This window comes from Epinephelus fuscoguttatus, linkage group LG16 (assembly GCF_011397635.1).
Source record: "Epinephelus fuscoguttatus linkage group LG16, E.fuscoguttatus.final_Chr_v1".
Lineage (NCBI taxonomy): Eukaryota > Metazoa > Chordata > Actinopteri > Perciformes > Serranidae > Epinephelus > Epinephelus fuscoguttatus.
In genome coordinates, this window is record NC_064767.1 from 15,929,383 (window position 1) to 15,950,730 (window position 21,348).

General features: G+C 41.1%; 3 protein-coding genes across 4 annotated transcripts in view; 1 reads left to right on the forward strand and 2 right to left on the reverse strand.

Moving 5' to 3' along the window:
- The window catches only part of dachc (dachshund c), a 31,413-nt gene extending 27,717 nt beyond the window's left edge, over positions 1-3,696 (reverse strand). Inside the window, exon 1 of one of the 2 annotated variants that reach the window (XM_049599739.1) lies at positions 1,436-3,696. In XM_049599739.1, coding sequence (XP_049455696.1) covers positions 1,436-2,022 — 587 coding nt within the window. In that variant the 5' untranslated portion in view covers positions 2,023-3,696. The remainder of the gene's footprint in view (positions 1-1,435) is intronic. The other variant, XM_049599740.1, reaches the window with a different exon arrangement.
- Positions 3,697-13,657: 9,961 nt separating this feature from the next.
- mzt1 (mitotic spindle organizing protein 1) lies at positions 13,658-16,448 on the reverse strand. The gene is made up of 3 exons (XM_049599767.1): positions 16,148-16,448; positions 15,028-15,173; positions 13,658-13,749 (listed from the first exon to the last, which is right to left on the reverse strand). The coding sequence occupies exons 1-3, from the start codon at positions 16,197-16,199 to the stop codon at positions 13,726-13,728; spliced, it is 222 nt and encodes a 73-aa protein (XP_049455724.1). The 5' UTR covers positions 16,200-16,448; the 3' UTR covers positions 13,658-13,725.
- Positions 16,449-16,518: 70 nt separating this feature from the next.
- On the forward strand, positions 16,519-21,071 carry bora (bora aurora kinase A activator). Its single transcript, XM_049599741.1, has 12 exons — positions 16,519-16,625; positions 16,907-17,072; positions 17,234-17,340; positions 17,449-17,494; positions 17,586-17,664; positions 17,801-17,845; positions 17,948-18,004; positions 18,103-18,383; positions 18,586-18,748; positions 18,878-19,455; positions 19,554-19,694; positions 20,293-21,071. Exons 2-12 carry the CDS (start codon positions 16,923-16,925, stop codon positions 20,311-20,313), a joined length of 1,668 nt encoding a protein of 555 aa, XP_049455698.1. The 5' UTR covers positions 16,519-16,625; positions 16,907-16,922; the 3' UTR covers positions 20,314-21,071.
- Positions 21,072-21,348: the final 277 nt, after the last annotated feature.

Here is a 21,348-nt window from a genome sequence, read left to right on the forward strand (position 1 = left end):
CACTCCTCTGGATTCAAACCCATGCTGTTACGAGCATGTGGTCTGCACAACAGCAGACTGAGGCACCAGGAAACCACAAATCCCAGCCAATTTATAGCCCTTTATCCAAACATCTCTGTGGTGCACTGGATTGATGACCCATGTAGTTGGTCACCAACGGAGTTCTGCAAAACAGCTAATTTACATAATCGCATCATAAATACCGAGAATTCATTTAATCATCTCCTCTGTTCTGATGCTCAGGGCTAAAGAGTGTTGATATGATAAGACAGCGAGTTATTAAGGAAGGAGAGAGAGGCAGAGGCAGAGAGAGAGCAAAGGGATCAGCGAGTGAGTGAGTGAGCTTGTCCTGATTTAAGCTGCCGCTTGGGGCCAAATGAAAATTAATTAATTTCTGTGAAGAATCAATTTCTCAGAATGACAGTGTCAGATTCAATGTGTGCATGTGTGTGTGTCAGAGAGAGACTGTGTGTGTGTGTGTGTGTGCATGTCAGAGAGAGCGGGAGATCACAGCCTACGATAACATGACAAACTTTTAAAGATTTTTTTTTTATTAGGATTACTAAAATTCATTATCGTCAACACCATCATCACCATCACAGTGTTTATCACCCTTTAAAATGGTAATTAGTGACAGGCGGGCCTATAGCTGCAGTGATGTGGGGAATAAAAGGGGGCAAACTGGACGTCCAGTCGGCCATCATCATCAAGCGGTACACAACCAAACAAAAACAATTCATAATTTCAGATCATTTCATATATTGAATACTCCTTTTATCTGATACAGTTACATGTGTAACAGCATCTAGAAGCTTTTAATTTAGAGATATGTCATGCAGATTTTAGCGTAAACCCAAGTACTCAAATATTCACAAACAGTAGGACACAGAATGTCATACATAAAACAATTGCAAACAACAGGTCTTTGCAAACTAATCAGTAATTATCAATGCAATTTGCAAAAAGTTATTATTCAGATGTTTGTCATGATGTGCAGAAAAATTCCACAGTTTAAAATGGGTGGGTAAATGTCCCTAAAATCCTTTATGTGTCTTGATACCCAGTGGTGTACCGGAGGGTAAATGCAGGTATGCAGGTATACACACTTCTTTTTCTAGCTGTTTACATTATACCCGCCTATCAGCCAAAATGTGGAACATATAGGAGGTTATACCCACTTCCTCCATGGTTATCTACCCACCTCATCAGCGACCACCAAACCACTGATTGTACCTGCTTTAGATAACCCCACCTGCTGCACCCACCCCCTTCACACATAAACTGGGCAGCTTAACCCATCACCACCAGGGCTGCGTCCCCCTCTACTCACTATATAGTCCTCTATAATGCTCCCTATACAGATGAGTAGTGAATGAGTGAATGGTTTCGGACACAGCCCGGGTCACCCTCTGTCACCCCTCCACACCCTGCTCACCTTGCGTTGGTACAGTCGTTGTAGAGCGTCTCGAAGTCCTGCCTGGAGATGAGTTTGCACCGGTTCACCCCGGGCTGGATGGCCCCGAGCCCCCGCAGCACCCGCACCTGCTCCACGTTGCACACCACCGGGGCAATGTCCAGCCGCTTCAGCTTGGTGTAGACGGTGTGCAGCCCGCCGACCAGGTGCTTGAGAAACACGTCGAAAGCCTGGGGCAGGCAGATGAGCTCCGTGTCTTTCACCGTGAACGACGCCAGCTTGGCACCTTTCACCTCCACCAGTTTGCACTCGTTGTTCTGCGGCGTGCTCTCCACGGGCGACGGGGTGGCGTACACGGGCTTGCTGGCGCTGCCGGACACCGGAGCTCCTCCGGTTTTCAATGGGGTCCCGTTCGGTAGTAAGATGTCCGCCCTGAACTGGTGCAGCAGCGCCGGGTGCGCCACCGGAGGAGCCGGGGAGGAGGCGGCGGAGGTGGCCGCAGGTGGCGGAGAGTTGGTGGCCGGAGAGACGGAACTCGGCGCCGGGTGGTGCCCGAGTGTGGCGGCGGGGAGCAGAGCCGGGGCTGCCGGAGTTGCCATGGTGGTCATGTCCGAGGAATTAGGAGAAAAGTAAACTTCTAAGTGAACTAATTTAAGAAAAGTAACTTCGCCCAACAAATGCGGTTTGTCCGCGAGAGGCAGCTGCGCATTGAGGAGAGGGGGACAACAGAGAGAGGAGACAGGGTCCGTGTGTGGAAAAAACACATCACATAGTTGAATGAGAAAGAGAGGAGGCTTGTCTCCGAGCTGGAGATGCTACTGTCACATTATCATAAAGAGGTGGAGCCTGGGTGTATTCTTAGAGAGTGAGAGACACGTTCACACACAGGGAGAGAGAGCACAGATTAGCCTACATAAACTTTGGATAAGCCTATTTATGAACGCCTAACCAATGACACTTTAATATTAATGCTCCTGATGGGACTCAATCTGTCTTCCTTATGACATCTCTAAACCTTCATGGCATCGCTGTAATCTTCCCACAACATCGTTTGTGACTAATAGTTGTATAATTGTATTATCTTTGGAAAAAAAAAACATAGCTTGATTACTGTAGTTATTTGTCTTGAGAGCAAATATTCTCCATGTTTAAATACTTGTTAATATGAATACCATCAGAGAGACTTTGTTTAAGCTGATTATAGAGTGCTGAGGAATAAAATACAAAAACAGACCTGAAAGAGAGAGACATAAATTTGTATAGAGGCTTTGATAGGAAAGAGATAACAACGTTGTGAGATATAGGAAAAGACACCTGCCAAATTACTAGTACATCCACGTTAAATGCTTTTTTAAAAAGGTAAATCAGGGGCGTTTTTAGAGGACGTTTTACCTTTGTATAAATAATTTATGTTGCACCTCATTCCAGGGGCGGATAATGAGACAATGGGCTTCTGGGCACAGATATGAAACGGCCCCACCACCTCTCCCACACAGCAGCAAGAAACAGACTTTGTGGTGCTTCATCTCTTGTTTTGTTGTTGTTGTTTTGTGTATCTTTAGCCCCGTTTCCACCGAGCAGTACAGTACGGTTCAGTTCAGTTCGTTTTTTTTCCATTTCCATTGTGAAAAGTTGTGGATGGTACCAATAGAACCGTTCTGTACCGTCCCCATTTTTGGTCCCCCCTCTGTTGGGGTACCTAGCACACAGATCTGGTACTAAAAGATGGAGCTGTGAACACTGCGGTCTGTTGATTGGTCAATAGAGGACGGTCACTCTTCTCAGGGCTGAGTTGTGGCTGGTTTTGAGGCTCATGTAACCACCGTTCATGCTGTGGAGAGTTTTATTAGTAAACTGTAACTATAAAATGAAAGAATGTTTTGCTGCCTCTTGCAGCAGCTGGAGTTGGAGAAGAAAATAACTTAATTCATTGGTCCCACTGCCGGCAACTTTAAAGGTGGAACGTTAACTTGTAGTGTTACTCAAAGGACAAGTTTACGATGTGAATCCATCAGCACACCTTAAATTTCAATACGACAACTCTGACCATCATTTGACAACCCCACCCACATTTAAGAGTACTGTTTGTGGTGAAAACTCTAGGGTCTAGGTACCATGTGTCTAAAGGGTTACCTTTGGTTCCATACCGAAAGTGTTTTGTGGAAACTGAGCTTTTGTCGTTGTGTGTGTCTCTTTAAGGTAATTTTGTGTCTCTTAGAAGTTGTTTTGTGTCTCTCTTTGGTTGTTTTCCACTTCTTGTAGTTACTTTGAGTCTCTTCCTGGCTGATTCATGTTAATTTGATTAACATTTTGCAGGTAAAGGCCAGAGGGCTGACACTTTAGGCACAAAAACCACTTGCCTATGATTAGAAAAAATCATGTTTGGGCTTAAAATACCTGGTTTTGGTGTATTAAAAGCTGCTGGAAATGCAGAGATGTCTTGGTAAAAAAACAGCTGCCTTTCATGGCACTGCCTCCGATGGAAACGGCCCCACCACCTCTCCTACACAGGCGCAAGAAACAGACTTTGTAGTGGTTTGCCTCTTGGTTTGTGTATCTTTGGAGTCATTAATGTCTCTTTGAAGTCATTTTATGTCTCTCTTTGGTTGTATGTCACTTTTTTTTGCATCTTTTTGTAGCAACCTAGCTTCTCTGTATCTCTCCCAACTTCACATCCACACCCCCACGCGCTCTCAGGTCTTCCTCATCCATACAACTTGCCGTCCCGCCACCCCGCCTGACCACCATGGGGTCTAGAGCCTTCAGCTGCTCTGCCCCCCACCTCTGGAACTCCCTCCCACTGAACAGTCGTCGCATCAGCTCTTTCGCCACTTTCGAATCTGCCAAACACATCCATTTTTTACATAGAATTGTATTCACTGTTAACTTGTTTTGTTGAAAATGTATTTGTTATGTTACTATTATATTATAATTTATTTTATGTTATTTACTCCTTATCTTGTTTACTTGTTTTAATCTGCTGTCATTTTCTCTACCATTACCTGTAAGGTGACCTTGAGTGTCGTAAAAGGCGCCTATAAATAAAATGTATTATTATCATTAGTTATTGTGAGTCTCCTCCTGGCTGATACATGTTAATTTGAGTGACATTTTGCAGGTGAAGGCAAAGGGGGGGTGACACTTTGGGCTCCTGGGTCTGTGCCCGGTAGGCCCATTCAGTAATCCATCCATGTCTCATTCCTGCCGGGTGCCATTATTTGTTATTATTGTAATGTTGTTTGCACTCCGCACCGTAACGATCTTAAATCAACAATAATTAGAATCAGAATTTGAATGAAAAGCGTCCAAAAAAAGAGTCACATCAGATAGATAAGAGATTGTACAAAAGCTCATAAGGGGGCCAATAACCTTGTCTTGACAAATTGACCCCTTTACCTGTTCCCTGTTCTGTTTCCTCATCCAGTCCCCACACACACACACACACACACACACACACACACACACACACACACACATACACAGAGGCACACACACTCCCATCATTTACATATGGAGCTTGCAGTCCTTTCAAAGTGGCTTTCACGGAACATTGTGCTGATAATGATCTTGGTCGTGAGGGAGAGAGAGACACAGATCTCCAGAGACCATCTCACCATAAGACAAGGGGGAAGAGGATAAAACTCCGACTGTACTCCAACTCAAAGGACTTTAACACTCTTTTCCTCCCGACACCCCCCCACCCTCTCTCTCTCTCTCCAATAAGCCCTCTTGTGTTTTTTAATTGGCAGAAATTAATCTTTAGGATGTAGATGGTAGATTTACATTCATTAAAAGTCAAGAGAGGAAGCCAGGCTTGATGCTAATCAAATCTGCTTAATTATGCTTAACATGAGTATCTCCAGGGGAAGAGAGAGAGAGAGAGAGGGAGAGAGAGAGATAGCTAACTCGAACTTTTTACTTTTTGCCTTTGATAACTCCTGCTGAGTATGGCCTTTTCCTTGCCAAAAAGAAATGTCACGACTCTCTTTCTCCATCTGTAGAAAATACACCGATAAAGCCATCAGTGTTAAGCAGAGCTGATTCATGTGGTAAATTCCCACCTTAAAGTGTTTAATACAGTGAAACGTTCAGTTTTAACCTCCCAGGCTAGTGCACCGCAACTTTTTACACTCGTGGCAACATCTGATAATAGATTTACTTTGCACCTTCCTTAACCTACAAAAGGCGGCATAACACGGACCTGATGAGTAATATGACAGCCGGTGGAAATGATTTGTGATTACACCCTTACATGCTAGGTTTTGCTTAATTTTTCATTTAGTTCATCCGTCCACGGTCTGATAAGCAACCACAGTGTTTTAAAAGAACCCTGTTAGCAGTAGGTTGCAGGATGCCCTGGTGGGAAGTGACTTTGTCTCACAACAGGAAGGTCACAGGTTTAATTCCTACAGCAGCTATTGTGCTTAAACTCCCATGAAATGAAACAATGAACTGATACTTGCTGCAAAATCTTTCCGGTTACTGAACTATAAAAATACAGCATACCAACCTCAGTTAAAGGGGAACAGCTTACAGGTGTTGGAGCAACCGAAGCGGCAGAATAAATGTTGGCATTGTATGTTTCTGCAAAACATGGATACAATACATTTGTATGTTATTATGAAGATGATAAGGTCGAAACTTTGTGTTTCAACAGTGCTGTGGTTAATGTGTGGTTATGTTTAGACACAAAAACCACTTGGTTATGGTTGGGAAAGATCAGGTTTGGGCTCAAAACACCCACATTTGGTGTCTTAAGAAGCTGCTGGAAACACAGTGATGTCTCTGTAAAAATCAATGGCATTTAGCTGCGCAAAATCTAATGAGGCGACTCAAGCGATGTCACTTGAGCAAATGTTGGCTCAGACCGAAGACTAGAAGAAATGAGAAACAAAAAATTTGGGGCGTGGGGAGTTAAAAAGAAGTGGGACCTCTGTATCTCCAGGCTGCATTAGCTGCTATTAGCTAACACAACTGAATCTAAAAATTGTTAGTATTCAAGTTGCATTGTGGGTAATGTAGGCAACAGGTTTTGACAAGGAAGAAGAATTCATAATTTAGGTCCTTTTCCAAAAACTGTCCATTGTGAGTTTGACAATTTCATAAGAGGGCAAATGTGCACTCTGCTGTTTTACTGCCTTATTCATTTTTCTTACAGTTTAAATCACTGGGTCTGTTTGTTTGGGAGAGGAGGAGAGCTCTGCGGATAATTTGGCTCATAGTAAAAACCTCCTGAATGTCTGGATCAGAGAAAATGTGAGGACAGATGAAGTTATCAGAGAAACAGGTGAGCATACATTAGCATTTGCTGGGCTAGCAGCCCGTTTGTGATGTGCCAAACACTGATTTGTAACATGAAATGGCTTTATTCAATGTTTTAATCACCAGGTTCATTTTTATTAGAAAGGAAGAGACCTCTGCTGATAATTTGGCTCCTGTAAAATCCTCCTGAACACTAAACAGTGAAGGATTTCTAACCGGGATAAGTTTCAGCTGGTTGCAATCTGCAATCCTCGCCACTAGATGCCACTAAATCCCTCCAAATCTTACACACTGTACCTTTAAGTTCCCCTTCCTCACACTTTACAGGCCTATTCATCTTGACCGTCTGGGAAGATTCTCCCTCCACTGAATATTACCAGGCTAATACATTTTTAATATCTTCTTTGATTCCTATAATTGCTCCAGTGCAATGTAATTTTGCCTTGATTTATGTTATTGCATCATGTAGTCTACATTAATTGTTGTTTGAATGTTTTTGGAGGAAATATGTGACCTGCGTTTGCCATTTTCTGTATGTTTAGATCTTTGGTAAACTTACTGATTAAATTAAAGATTCAACAGTCAGATCCAATGTGAGTTGTTTGCCTAGACCGATGCACTTGCCAGAGATTTGAATCTTGTTTCAGACACATTTTTCTTACCACTTTAGCTGTCTTAGACAAATATACACAGCCTCCATGAAGGAGCCAAATCTAGCTTTTCTGTTTTAACAGTTCATATTCATTTTGCCATAGTGCCATCGTGAGCCAAAGAGACAAAGATAATGTTCATGTTGTGTCGCTGTTTGAAAGCCAAGCTCTGGTCCTTTCCACATGTCTGTTTTGGCCAGTGAGCAGCAGAAGCATGAGGGAAATGTGTAGGTGGTTAGATCAGCCGATGAAGTGTAAATACCACTCAATCTGTTCTCATTAGAGGAGTAAAAACATACGAATCACTTCGCCTCTATTAAAAATGCCCCAGGGTCCTGGTTAAGTGTGTGTGTGAGAGTGTGTGCGCGCGTGGTTGTGTATGTGGCTGTGTGAGTGAGAAGGAGGGGGGTGACAGAATGATGTTTTGGCATTTGTGTCTGCAGAGGGGATCTGAAATGCCACCACCATCAACGCTGCTTAATTCTCAGAAACACACTCTTAATCTGAACAGACAATCCGTTCCGACAAGCCACTGTTATGGTTCAAATCAACTTGGAGTGAAGGGTGTGTGTGTGTGTGTGTGTGCGCTCTTGTGAGTGAGAGTGTATGTCATTGTGTTTTGCTATGTGATTAGATGTCTGTGTGAGTGCTCATCTCTGAATGTGTGTGTATGACCAAGATATCACACATCCATTCCACATTCCCCTATGATAATGTGGATTGATTATGGATATGATAATGAGAGGCCGGCGCGGCGTCGCGACCTTCACAAGGTCTAATTGAAACAAGCGTTGGTCCTCCGAAGCACTTATCAAGTCACACAGCACATCATTAATCACGGAGAATACAAGCTGTCACTGTAACACACATGCACACACACACACTCACACACATTCTCTATTTTTCTGTTTTTCTAACATACACACACACACACACATGCTCTCTCTCCTGTCTCCTCTCTCCCTCTCTTTCTCTTAAACACACACACACACAATGCAAGCTGTCACTACAATATGCCTGGCATTGTCTTCTTTTAAGGAGAGTGGACAGCTAGTCCACCCTCCATCTCTATTTTCTACAAGAAAAGTTGGAAGAACAACAAGCTGTTGGAGTTAAACATTAAAAAAAATGAGGAAAAAAACAAGAGAGGGAATGTTAAAACAATTCAACAAACATGAACAGCTGTTCCCTTCACCCAAACTCGCCTGAAATTGAATTAACTCAAGTTGTTTTACTACCTGCTTTTATTGGAAGACAATTTAACAGCCAAATGTGATTCCAATGTCTGATTAAGGCGGCATATGGTGCCTACCTGTTAAACACAACATGCTCAACACCAGCTTAACGCCTCAGTGAGCCACTCGAATAAACTAATAAGCCCAATATCATATTAGTCATTACATAGTCCAACACACAAAATTCCAATCTGATAAAAAGGTGGTTTCATTATCATCATAGGGGAAAACACAAGGGAGTTTGCACGCGCTGCGTCGATGCCATCACCAACTTTGTTAATTGTTATTCAATTAACTGCTTTTGTTAATGAAACCAATTAATACTTTAAAACAAGCAGGGAGATATATGATTATTATGCATCTATGCAGAAGACAGCTAATTACAACTGTAAATCAATCAATTCTACATTAATCAGCTTGGAAAATGTCCAAAAATAACAAAGTCACTAAAAGACTTTGGAAGTTTTTTTTTTTTTTTTAACATATTTTGATTGCCATGCCATTATCCCGTCTAATGATTGTTAACGATCCTTTAAAGAGTTTATGATCCAATTTCCTTGCTGTGAATTTAATTGGGACCTAAATAGTATAATCTTACAGTGTTAAAGTGTGGCCTGTATGTAATCAAGGGTGGTGTACTGGAGTGAGAGCTAACAAGGTCACAGAGCTCCTCTCAGGGCAGATACAGTCAACGAGGTTTCACACTGCTGAAGGGCCAGATAGACCTGTCAGTTACAGAAGTATTAATAAATTAATCACTTTAGTGCCTATATATACACCTATGTAAGAATAATCTCCTCAGGATATGCATAGGGTGTCAGTTAATGGGTTTCAGCGCATTAAGAATATGCTTATTTAGTGTGAGAGGAAGTTATTTATTGTTAGATTCTTATGTAAAAGTAGAGATACCACACTTTAAACATACAAGTAAAAGTCCTGCCTTCAAAGTTGTACTTAAAGCAGCACTATGTAACCTGTGAAAGGACATAATCTTCCTCTAACAAGTTAAAGCTGTTAAAGCTGGTCGCCATGGAGCTAATTCCACTGATTTTATGCACTGTATAATGATGCATCGTATTTTACATGCATATTATAGTGTTTTAAACTCTTAATCAGCAAAATAAATACAACTGTTAAATAAATGTAGTGGAGTAAATAGGACTATATTACCCCTGAAATATAGTGGAGTAGAAGTATAAAGTAGCAAGCAATTAAAATCCTAAAGTTAAGCACAAGTACCTCCTAATTGTTCATTTGTATATATTCTTTGGCATGCACATAAAAGTGCCCAGCCCAAGTTTTCATTTTATTCTGTTTATTTATTTAACCTTTACTTAACCAGGAAGTCCCATTGAGATTGAAAATCTCTTTTACAAGAGAGACCTGGCCAAGGTAGCAGCCAATCAAAACACATTTAGAATACAACAAATACAACCTATGATACAAAAATCCACAATACTACAACAACTTTATTTATTTACTTGCTATGTTTGCACATGTTTGTACTGAGTGTATGGTTTTCTATGTACTTCTGCTGCTGCACAACAACTTGCTCCTTGTGGGATAATAAAGATTTCTTGAACTTGAACAACTATTCAAACATAGTGGCCTCTCAAGAAAAACAAGCACATGTCTCTATCACCACATTCTTTATGATGGCTTTAAATTCATAAGACACCAAAAATACCATTGCAGCAGTGAAACAATTAGGTGGATTATGTCACAGTGGGCCCCTGGTCCTGGACAAGTAAAAGCCTCCACCCTCTACCTACCCCGCGGCAGGACAGGTACAACATGCTGTTGTTTCTCCCCACAGAGCTGACGGGGCCGCATTGCATCGAGTCTTCAGCCTATAAAGTCATTTAGATAAACTGAAGGTATAGAAACACTCACTAAAAATGTGTCACAATGGTTCCTTTCTTGCATCCTTTAAGTAAATATTCCTTCAGTTTTTTTTTAGAGGGGGCTCTGTTATTGACGTGATGACTAAGCCCTTTGACAAGAAATGCAAAGTTAACAACAGGGTTTGGCTCCAAGAGACTTTTTTGTACATCTTGGCATGTTACATGTGCCTACCAATTTTCATATATAATGTAGGTGAAACATGAGGCAGGGGCTACATTTTTGAAATTTTGTAGAGGGCGCTACTGAGCCAATTTTTTGCACCCAAGCATGAGACCCATAAAATATCAACTTTTACACCAGTTCTGATGCGCATGCTAAGTTTTGAGAGTTTTTAAGCATCTTTAGCCCCTCGAAAATTCCCTTTAAGACTACAAATAAAAATCATAAATAATATTAAACACAGGGATTTCAAGCTTGTGGTGCCCGGGCCCTAATAACAGCAAATTCACTCAGAACCTCTGGCGTAGGGGCCCCCTGAGCCTGGGTCTGGTTGGCCTGTAATACACCCATGCATTTGTCAGACAACAACATATTTATTTGTTTAATCATTTTTTATTCAAGTGTCATGCCTTTATTGTCCCATCCCACGTTGGACTGGAAGACATTGTTATTTTCTGACCATCTTTGGTCTTGCATGTACAAAACAAAAGGGGGAAGAGGAAAAGAAACAAAAGCAACACAAACAAATGAAAAACAAACAAAACCCCAACATCCCAATGAACTGCTCACATGAGAAACATTTACAATCTCAATAAAGAGCCCTCTCTTTAATATAACTTCTTAGATATGACAAAGAACTTTATTTCTTCAAATAAAATCTACCACAAAAAAAAGTTCCCCTCGTAAAACTTGTCTTTATTTTTTAATAACCATTCCACCTGAAGAACTCATCAGAAATAAAGTCCTATAACCTAAAATTCTAGCCCTTAAATTATCATATAATTTGCAATAAAACATGAAATGGACATAACAAACAAAGCCTTGTCTCTGCAGGGAGACCATTAGACCTACCTGTTTATGGCTAACGGTAATTAGTAACCTAAATATAACTGTGCACAGAGATCTTTGACTTTTGGTTTCACTCTCCTTCTCCTTGTTTTCATGAGACATTGTGTTTGTAATTTGGGTTTGTACAAACATCAACAGACCATCATTCCCTATGCATAAGGAACTTCTAATCAGTCCAGTCTAATTATTTTTTATAATATCCATTGCGCGCACCTGAACCGTAATCTTTCACTTGTAAATGAGACTGCCCTCATTTATCAGAAAAATAATCCTCAGCCGGGGTAATTATCAGACGTACAAACATAAACACCTTCAGAAGTTCAGATGTGAGGACCTGCTTAAGTTTATACAGTCATGTGACCTGACCAGTGGCCTAGTTGAACACCTCTTAGATGTTTATGCATATATGGACGCTAATCTCTCAGTCAGGACTATGGGATTTGAGAATATTTTGTTTTATAGAGATCAAAGTAGCCGGCAAGGATCAGGAGAAACCCTTCAAACACATCAAACGGAAAGCAATGCATCCTGAATCCCACGCCCACAGTAGCCAATCAAGCCATGCATAACTCTTTGTGAAAGAAAAGGATTCTCAATGTGGCTCTCCTCTCCATCATCTCCTGCAGCTCACCCCCCACGGAGGACAGGGGTTGTTCGAGCTCACGAGCTATCAAGGAGAGCCACTGCGCCGTATCTGTATGCCTCTCATACTTGGCTAACACGATGCTGGTATTGAGGAACAGAGAGATACTGTGTTAAGAGATCAAAGCGGCGGTACAGAGATTTAGACTCACAGCCTGTCAGTCAAGATGGCGAGACAAAGCAGAAGAAGACAGAAATGCTTACACACACACACTCTCCTGCTCGCTCGCTGGCTTTCTCTGTGGTGTGCCTGTGAGGGGTGAGGCGTGACTGTCAGATGGCTTAGGGGGCTACTCATTTGTAGACATCTACAGCGCTGCAGGAACACCTAAACTCTCACACACATAGAGAGGGACACACACACACACATTCAAAAAGCTACTGATTCAAGCCCTTTTGGATGAGAGGTCGCTTCTAGCCTGTATATTGGCCTGTGGAGGAATGTTCTGTGCTCTCAGCATTTTCCCTCGTCTCGAAGATGAATAGAGCTATTTCACAGACGGTGGAGAAACAAAACAATGCTCTGTGTGGTTAGACACATGATGTAGGGGGTTTCATTTCTGGTTGATCAAAGACGGGTTGTTTTTTTTTTGTCAAGTTTGCAATAAATCTCTAATACTTTTTTTTTTGTGGGGATAGAGTACAGACATAAAGGAGGGAGGGTAAGATTTCAGTTCAACAGGACATCCTGCTGTAAAGAATAACCCTTGTTCATGTCTTCTGTTCTGTACATGTTGATGTGATCAACCCCTGCACGGTTTGTGTTTGTCTCTTTGTCCCTTTCACCTAGTGTGACAGGAAAGATCATTTCCTTTGTAAAATCCCTCAGAAAAATGTCAGGTCCTATTTGAAAGCCTGCAAGAATTACATCACTGAGGAAAAATGTTTAGCTGTGTTTTACAATGGGATCAAGGCAACACAGAAAAAGTCAGCATTGTAAATAAATAAGGGAACATGTGATTTAAAAAGTACCTGAAAAAAATAACTACTCAACTGCTCTTTAACATCAGGAATACTACGAGATAAGAAACTTGCATAGTTAGAACACCCACTGAATACCTACACCTTAGAAAATAAGAAGGACACAACACCACCTTGTGGCCGTTGCTTGTAACATTTTAATTTAGGCTGTTCCATCATTGATGGTTAAATGGACAATGGAAATCGCAAAAGGATTAGGTTGAAAATGCATTACACAAACTTAAAAACAAGTCCTAACAAAAAACATCATAAAAAACATTTCCTCATGAAAAGTGCGACACAAGCCGACTATCAGAAATTAGAAGTATGCTCTTAAATTAAGGCAGGATATCGATGCAACAAATGGCTGAAGGAGAATCTTGCAAATCTGAGGCAGAATGGCCGAGCATGGTCTCGTATCGGGAGAAGACTCGTGTTTCGGGAGAGGACTGAGGTTGACAGCTCCACACAAAAACTCAAGACACAAGTCAAAGCACAGGACAGGAGCGGTTCGTCGCCGAGGAGACGCAGAGGACAGAGTGCAAACACACAGGCAAGTCCGACTGGCTGGAGAGCCTGTCATAGGTACAGATCCAGGAACGGGGCATGATCCCGTTAAAGTTCAAACAGAGGAGACCAGGCTGCACCTTCAGTTAGTGCAGTTTTCAGACGCCTGAAAGAAAAAATAAACATAGTGGGGTTTTTTTCTTATAATCAAATTACACCTGCTTTGTGGACTGGCTAAAACTGTGCACAGGTCAAATATGTTTGCAAAACTGAGAGAAAATAAATGGGAGGGAAATGGCTCCCGGGAGTTTGCTATATGTGGGGAAAAAAAAGCTACACCAAAACAAATTTTAATACATCACATGGTGCATATTTTACTTTTTCCTGGCCCTCTGTGATGACAACTTTCCCTCTTGCCTGGACAACAACATATTTTCCTATTACCAGTTGTCCTCAGTAGTGACTGAAATATTCCGCTCATGATTAAGGCACTCAGAAGATGAGAGTCCTCTAACACTCATATTATCTTATTATTTTGTTTAGCACAAAAACAGATATTAAGGTTCATGAGTGCATATGCTCATGGAAAACATTTAACAGATGGTGACATAAGAGGTGGCCAAATTCAACAGTCCAAACAGAATGAAACTTGAGCAAGATAATGTCATGTTAGGAGATGGAGACGGATAGACTGTAAAGTGTGTGTGATTTTACATTGTGTTACAATACATTTTCTGGAAAATCAAGTGTTTGTGGACAGAACAACCAATAAACAACCAGTGTGTATTCTTTGCATAGTCGACTTAATACCTGAAGAATTAATATACCTCATCACAGATTTGTGCAAAAATCATATAAATCCAATACTGCTGTAAAAGCAGTCATGCCCATCAATAAGCAACATTGCTCATGATGACCTGATGCTGCTAATGATGCTCAAGGAAATGATACCTCGGTATTAATGGAATCTCTGATGGCTGACGCATTTTTTAATGTCACATCACCCAAACCTGTACCATCTCACTGGAAACATTCACATCTAACAGCTTTGTTGACAGTTTTCCGTGTTAGGAGACACCTTGGTTGCAGAACCAAGACCACGATGTACAGCAGCTGCAGGCATCTCAACTTTCAGTTTGACAGCAATTATCAGTGCTGGTGTAAGCTGTTGTATCGTCATCAGCTCAACATCTGAATAAGTGCTGGAACTAGTAAGTGCTATAAGTGCTGGATTCAGTCATTAGCTGATCAACAGAAAATGTATGACTTTCAATAAATCTATCATATGTAAACTTATTTATCCTATAAAAATACCAAACACTGCACAACACGCTGGTTACACATTCTAAAATATGAGGGTTTTCTGCATTTCTCCCTGTTATATGATTGCAAGTTAAGGATGTTTGTTTATGTGTTGGTTAGACAATTTATGAAGTGTCTGTACCTTTAGTGTTTCAGAAGCTTTACGCAGCTCTTTGATGACAGCAGACAGAGCTTCTGGGTTGATGCCCTGCTCACACAGTCTCACACATATGGACAGAGACTCCATGTCCAAACCTGTGTTCAGCAACCTGGAGATCTCCAGAAGCACTGGTGGAAGAAGGTGACAAGTAACCCGAGTTAAGATACATTTTCTAGACAAAGACAAGACAAAACTTAACTGCAGTATGCCCTGTACCAGGGCCTCGGGACTGGGTTTAATGGCCTGCAGCGTGCCTTTCAAAATACTGTATGTGGCCCAACACACAATGTTGGCTAATCAAACAAGATCACCTCGTATTTTTTCTACTCAAGTTACAATGGAAAAACTATAATACAGTTGGTAGACATGCACAAAGTGCAAACAATGCAGGTGGAACTAATGTGTTTCATGAACACAACGTAAACAAGCAAACAAACTGCTGCCTAATAGCTGACGTTTCCTGCTAGGGGTCAGACATGGACACAGCAAAGAAGTGTAAAGTCGACAGTGAGGGCCAATGCTTTCAGTAGCATTAGAAAGTTTAATACTTTTTCGCTGACAGATGAACAGTTGCATTGTCTCATTTATATGTGATTCATAAAGAATAAAATAACCCATAGGATATGAGAGGCAGCTGGTCCCCAGATATTTTCAAATTATCTAATGTGGCCCCCATTAACGAAAGGTTGGGACACCCCTGCCCTACACAATCTGTTATGATAATCAGAATAAGGTTTATTGCCAAGTATGTAGGTTATCACATACAAGTAATTGGCCTATGTGTTTAGTACTTAAAATAAACACATTAAGACGAAATAAACATAAATGCACTGCAAGGGTTAAGAACTAAATAATAACATAAAATAATAATAATAATAATAATTAATACAATAAATAATATAATTATAAAAAAATATGCACTATACGGCTGTTTTAGGATTAGAGAGCTGTGCAGGTTTGTGCAGGATATGCAAAAATTCAGTTTATCAATACGATCACAAACAAGCTAAAGGTTAGCAGAAAAGCCCGATTTATTTGCAACAGAGTTTGACGCTATTTTACAAATACAAAAACTGCTGCATGTGTATAAATATATATTTACCGTCCATTGTCTCCCGGACTGCGTTTAAGTTTGCATTTGCTGCACTTGCCATGGTGTAGAATGGATATGGTTAGCCAACGCTAGCTAGCTGGCGGCTAACAAATAAGACTTGAAGAGGTCTCTGATGCGATTCAAGATTATGTTATTTTAAAACAGTTCAGCCAGAAGTTAAACGTTTCGTTTTCATGTTAGACACGATCTCCAAAAATTACAAAAACACATTAAATTCGGGACGATATTAGCAGCTAGCTAGCTAGCTTCCCTGCTTGCTAAACTGACAAACGAAATTGGAGGAGGAAGTGACGACATTCTTCATTGATTGGTTCCCAACAACTTCCTGCAACGTTTCTATTGGTTGGTGGGCAGTGTGGGCGAAATTGAAATAAACGTTTGAACCCTCTCGTTGCTGATTGTTTGCCGACTCTTCAATGAAGGAGGATTTTAGCTTTGTGTTCAAAGTCCTGGCTCATTAACAACTGTAAGTACCAACAGCAGGTTGTTATATGTCTAATACTTAAATGTACTTTATTTATTTTTTTTACGTTAAGTGGGGTGTTATGATAAAGAAAAGGAGGAAACGTGACGCTGCGACCAAATTCCTTCCACATTAATAGCTTCGAAGGCTTGTTAACGCTATAGAAACAGGAAAAGTAACGTAGCTAACCGACTAATTTCAACAATTGACTCGCCTTTCAATGAAATAGAAGCTGTTGTTTGAGTGTGTCATGTCTGAAATGTCATTTTCCTTTATGCTGACAGGAATATTTCAGGTAAAATGGGGGACCATATTGAGCTACAAATCACTCCAGAGACTCCAGGCAGACCATCCATTAGAAACCCCTTTGAAAGTCCCAATGACTACCACCACCTTCATGAATCCCTGGTGCCAAGCCCATCTGTCTTCAAGTCCAAGCCTTGTAAAGCTGTAAGTTTGAACACACCTTACACCTTCTACCTCAAATCCTTTAGGTCTACTACTATGTGACACATCTCCCATTGCAAATCTAAATGCTGTATTGTGTCCATACATTTTTTTCTACTTATGTGTAGTGTTGTTCCTCACTTCCTCATTTGTTTCTCCCTCAGACTCCACCCAAGTTTAACTGGTCTATTGATGAAATGGCCAGCCTTCTCCCTGTCTACATAGACCCCGAGGACATCCAGCGACAGTCTTTTTACCTCAGCCAGACAAGGTATGTAATGCAACACAGCAGTCATGGTAGATATATAGGTAATAAGGATGGCATTATGATAAGGTAACTGGTAATTAAAGCGACATTTTTTTTCTACCAAACATCTAGGATGGATTCTGACATTGAGGAGAAGCGTCAGAATGCTATCGAGCAGGTATGTGATTCTAATCCTATTGTTTAATAATAGAGAAATGAATATGTTGATGATTCATAGATTGTAATATTTGCTTTGTCTCCCATTTAAGTTTTTCACCAAAGGAACCATCGTGCCCTCGCCCTGGGCAGCACCAGACCCCCGTAAAGGCCCCCAGATCTATACGAAAAGTAAATGATCTTATTGTTTCTATTAATTTTTGATCCTTTGAAGTCTTTTATTGTCAAAAGTTTCATGTTGTATTCTCATTTTCTATGTTATTTAAGCATTTTGTGTGTATGTAACTCTGTGTCTTTGCACTTGTAGATTTGAAGTCTACAATGATTGCAGAGGAGCCAGAAAAAATCTCAGGTAGGTGTCTTCTAAATTTGTAACAGTGACTCATCTCTTCTTTTTTCCTTCTCTATCTACAGCTTGTTTTTTTAATCTCTCTTCATTATGTTTCTTTTACAGTTGCGTGTCAGACAACTCTTTCATTACCTCTGGCTTTTGATTTGGAGAAAATACTAGGTAAGCCTCCAATAAATGCCGGCACAATCAAATCACAGAGTCTGCTTTGACATATTCCAATGACTACGTTTGTCTGTCTGTTTCTTCCCTCTCCTCAGGGGATCATTACCGCTACGAGGAACCGTGTGATGCTGTGCAGGAAAGTCTCAGTTCCTCCTCCTTAAGACGAAAACTCTTCCTTGATGGCCAGGGCCCTTACAGCGGCTCTGACAGCTCCAGTCCACCAAGTCCAGAGAGAAGCTATGCCAGGCAGGAAAGGCTTTCTCTGAACCGAGGAGAGGAAGCTGAGGGAGGGGTTGCAGTTTCGGAGGGAGAAGCTTTATCATCTATCTTTTCCTCCCCTTTGCCCCGCAGCGTTTTGGCTCCGACTCCCTCTACAGTGAGTATAGTGATGCAAATAATAATTATTTTGATAATCCACCTTCTGTTATTGACTAATCTTTTCAGCACCAGAGTACTGCAGACTTTGGTGAATGCTCATAAGCAGTAACATTTTTTTGTATTTGGATTAAACTCTTCATTAAGTTAATAAACAAAAACACCATTAAACAAAAATGTATTTCTCTTGTGTTAAATTATAGGGTCAGTTCTCATCCAGTCCCATCCAGCATGGCTGCTTCCGGGACTGCAGCCTCGGCAGCATCACCAGTCCTCTGTTCCCTGATAGGTCGTCTCCTGCTGGTCTTGTCTCCCCCACAATTTCTCCTATTCTTGCACATGCAGTACGCACACCCACATGTTCAGGTAAACTATTTGTTTTGTAACTCAAAAACTTTTTACGATAGGGTTTTACAACATACAATATTTTAAAAAAGACTCTGTGGTAATGTTAACTAAGTTTCTCTTCAATCTGAATCTGTGGTCCTTCTTTAGCTGAGAGGAAGCAGCCGAGCAACTTGACTCCAAACAGCGTTCCCCTGGACGTAGATGGCACTTCCTGCAACGAGAGTCCATTTGTCGAGGGTTGCTCTCCCATTCGTAGCTGCTCCCCACACCAGCACCACTGTTACACCGAGCCCCAGCACAATGCCAGACCCAAGCCCCGGCCCCGAGTCCGCTGCTGGGCCTCCCCTCCCCTCATCTCCCCGATCCTCAACCCTAACCTCCAAGACAATCAGGAAGCTGAGGATCAACTCCCCTTTTCCTCCTCGTCCTCCTCCTCCTCTTCTCTGCCCCCTATGGAGCTAGATCCAGCTTCGCCCCTGGCCCGCAGCGCTCACCCCGCTGACAATGAGAGAGTTTGTTTGAATCCTATGGAACCTGTGAAAATGGAGGAAGGCAAGGAGACGGAATCAGAGGGGAGGTTGGAGGATGAAGAGGAGGAAAGTGGAAATCATTCAGGACAGCTGACCAGCTCTCGCATGGGCAATGTGTCGGCGACAGAGAGCTCTCAGATGTTTGTATCTCTTCTGGCAGAGGGAAGCAGCATACGCTACGATTCCAGCATGCAGGTTCGTGTCAGCAATTTCATCCATTTTCATCTAATCCAATTTATTCTGGTCTGTCAACGGCATATTTGTAATGAACTACTTTTTGTGTGTGTGTTCAGGTGGACAGCGGGTACAACACTACCTCAGCAGGCACGGCCAGTCTTATAGATCTACTCAGCTCAGACTGTCACGGCAAAGAGTCCTTCAGTTCAAACCTGGCAGAAGACGGTTTCCAACTCACTCGACACACTAAACTAAAGGTAAGTTAAAGGCTCATTTATGCTCAATGTTAGGTACGGACACAGACAGAGCCTTCTGTCCGTACTCTGCGTTCATGTCGTCCATGTTTGAGTATGTTTTCTGAGACAAACAGTGGTACTTTTTGGGGAGAGATTATGCAAGCAGTTCAGTGATTTTTAACATCTTGATGATGTTATTTTGCCCGGGCACAGGGACAAAACATTATGACAGATCAGCTGGGAACAGATTGCAAGGGTAATCATGTCACTTGGAGGGTTGAGAAGGAAAAGTAGAGGTCTGTGGGAGACCGTGACCCTTGATTGACCTCTAGTGAATGTATCCATGTCGTAAGGGATGGACGGAAATATGTGGGCAGTAACAGTGACAAATTTTGAAATGAAAGGATCTATTTTTGTTCATAAAGGCAGTATGTATATGAGCCTTAAATTAACCCTTTACACACAAACACAGGCTTGTAGACACATGATTTTGTCTCTTTAGATACTTAGAATTAAGTATCAGCACTTATTTAAAATGCATTACTGAGAATATTTTGCAGACTTAACTAACCGAATTGTCCATTTTCATCTCACTAAAAATGTGTTTCTTATTTTCCAGGTATTCTATCCTCACCACTGAGCCATGTGATTGGTGCTTTTAAAGGGACGCCTCTTCCAGTGGAAGCTTAAGATGATTATTTTGCAATCAAATACAACAAAGTTTACACTATGCTTTGGAGCATTTTTGTCGCATTAATTGATTAGGGTGAATGAATTGGGTCAACTGTTAATGGCAGTGAGAACTAAACTGGTTTCACAAGTGGTTATTTGTTCTTTGAAGGTTTAGAGTTCAAGTTGTCAGACAGAAAGCAGACGTTCTACGGAAGTATGTTTTTCACATGTTAGAAAGGAGGAGATCTTAGTCCCACTGTAAGACACTGTAAAGCTGTAATTTAACAGCTCTGTTAGACCCAGTATACTGGTGCGATAAGGGGAAAGAAAAAAATGTCAATTTTGAATCAACTTGCACAACAGTAACCTCCTTGAATGCTGTATTGATGCTGATGTCATCATTTCCATTTTTATTTGGTGCTGACATGATCGACTTGATCGATCCTGACTTTCACATGACATTCAATTTGTACTGTATTTATCGTTTTATAAAACAGTTTATCATGTTTTTATATGACGAGAGCTTTTTGTTTTATTGAATGAGTAAGAATTGTTAAAATTCAGGTTAGCTGTGGATCTTATTTGGATTGTCAGAATATTTATTCCTGAATAAGATGCACCGAATAATGCCGCTAGAAAATTAAAAGCTGATTGAGCCATTTTTTTTCTTTTGCATACTTAAAAGCATGGGCTGGATCATATCACATTAAATTAACTTGAATTCTTTGTCTGGCTTGAGATGGCTTCTTTTTTTTTGTTTTATTATTGTGGGGTTTTCTACAATGTATGTATTTTGACTAAATGGCTTGGTCCAGAAATAATATACAGTAATACATAAAATTCAGGGGCAAGCTCCCAATAATTACGTAACATTAACCTCTCAGTGTAAGTGCATTGTGACAATTGTCAATTTTCACAATTCCGTTCAAAACACGGCAATGTAAGCAGAGTGTCTACAGGTAACATACACTTAAATTTAAGTTAATTTTAATTTAAGTTGTAA

Bases quoted from the DNA above. Each gene is read 5' to 3' on its own strand.
- mzt1 (XM_049599767.1), bottom strand. From the start codon at position 16,199: ATGGCAAGTGCAGCAAATGCAAACTTAAACGCAGTCCGGGAGACAATG. The intron at 15,174-16,147 runs GTAAATATATAT...TTCTTCCACCAG, and splicing joins AGTCCGGGAGACAATGGACG to TGCTTCTGGAGATCTCCAGG. The intron at 13,750-15,027 runs GTACAGACACTT...TTTTTCTTTCAG, and splicing joins AAGCTTCTGAAACACTAAAG to GCGTCTGAAAACTGCACTAA.
- bora (XM_049599741.1), top strand. From the start codon at position 16,923: ATGGGGGACCATATTGAGCTACAAATCACTCCAGAGACTCCAGGCAGA. The intron at 18,005-18,102 runs GTAAGCCTCCAA...CCCTCTCCTCAG, and splicing joins TGATTTGGAGAAAATACTAG to GGGATCATTACCGCTACGAG. The intron at 18,384-18,585 runs GTGAGTATAGTG...GTTAAATTATAG, and splicing joins TGGCTCCGACTCCCTCTACA to GGTCAGTTCTCATCCAGTCC.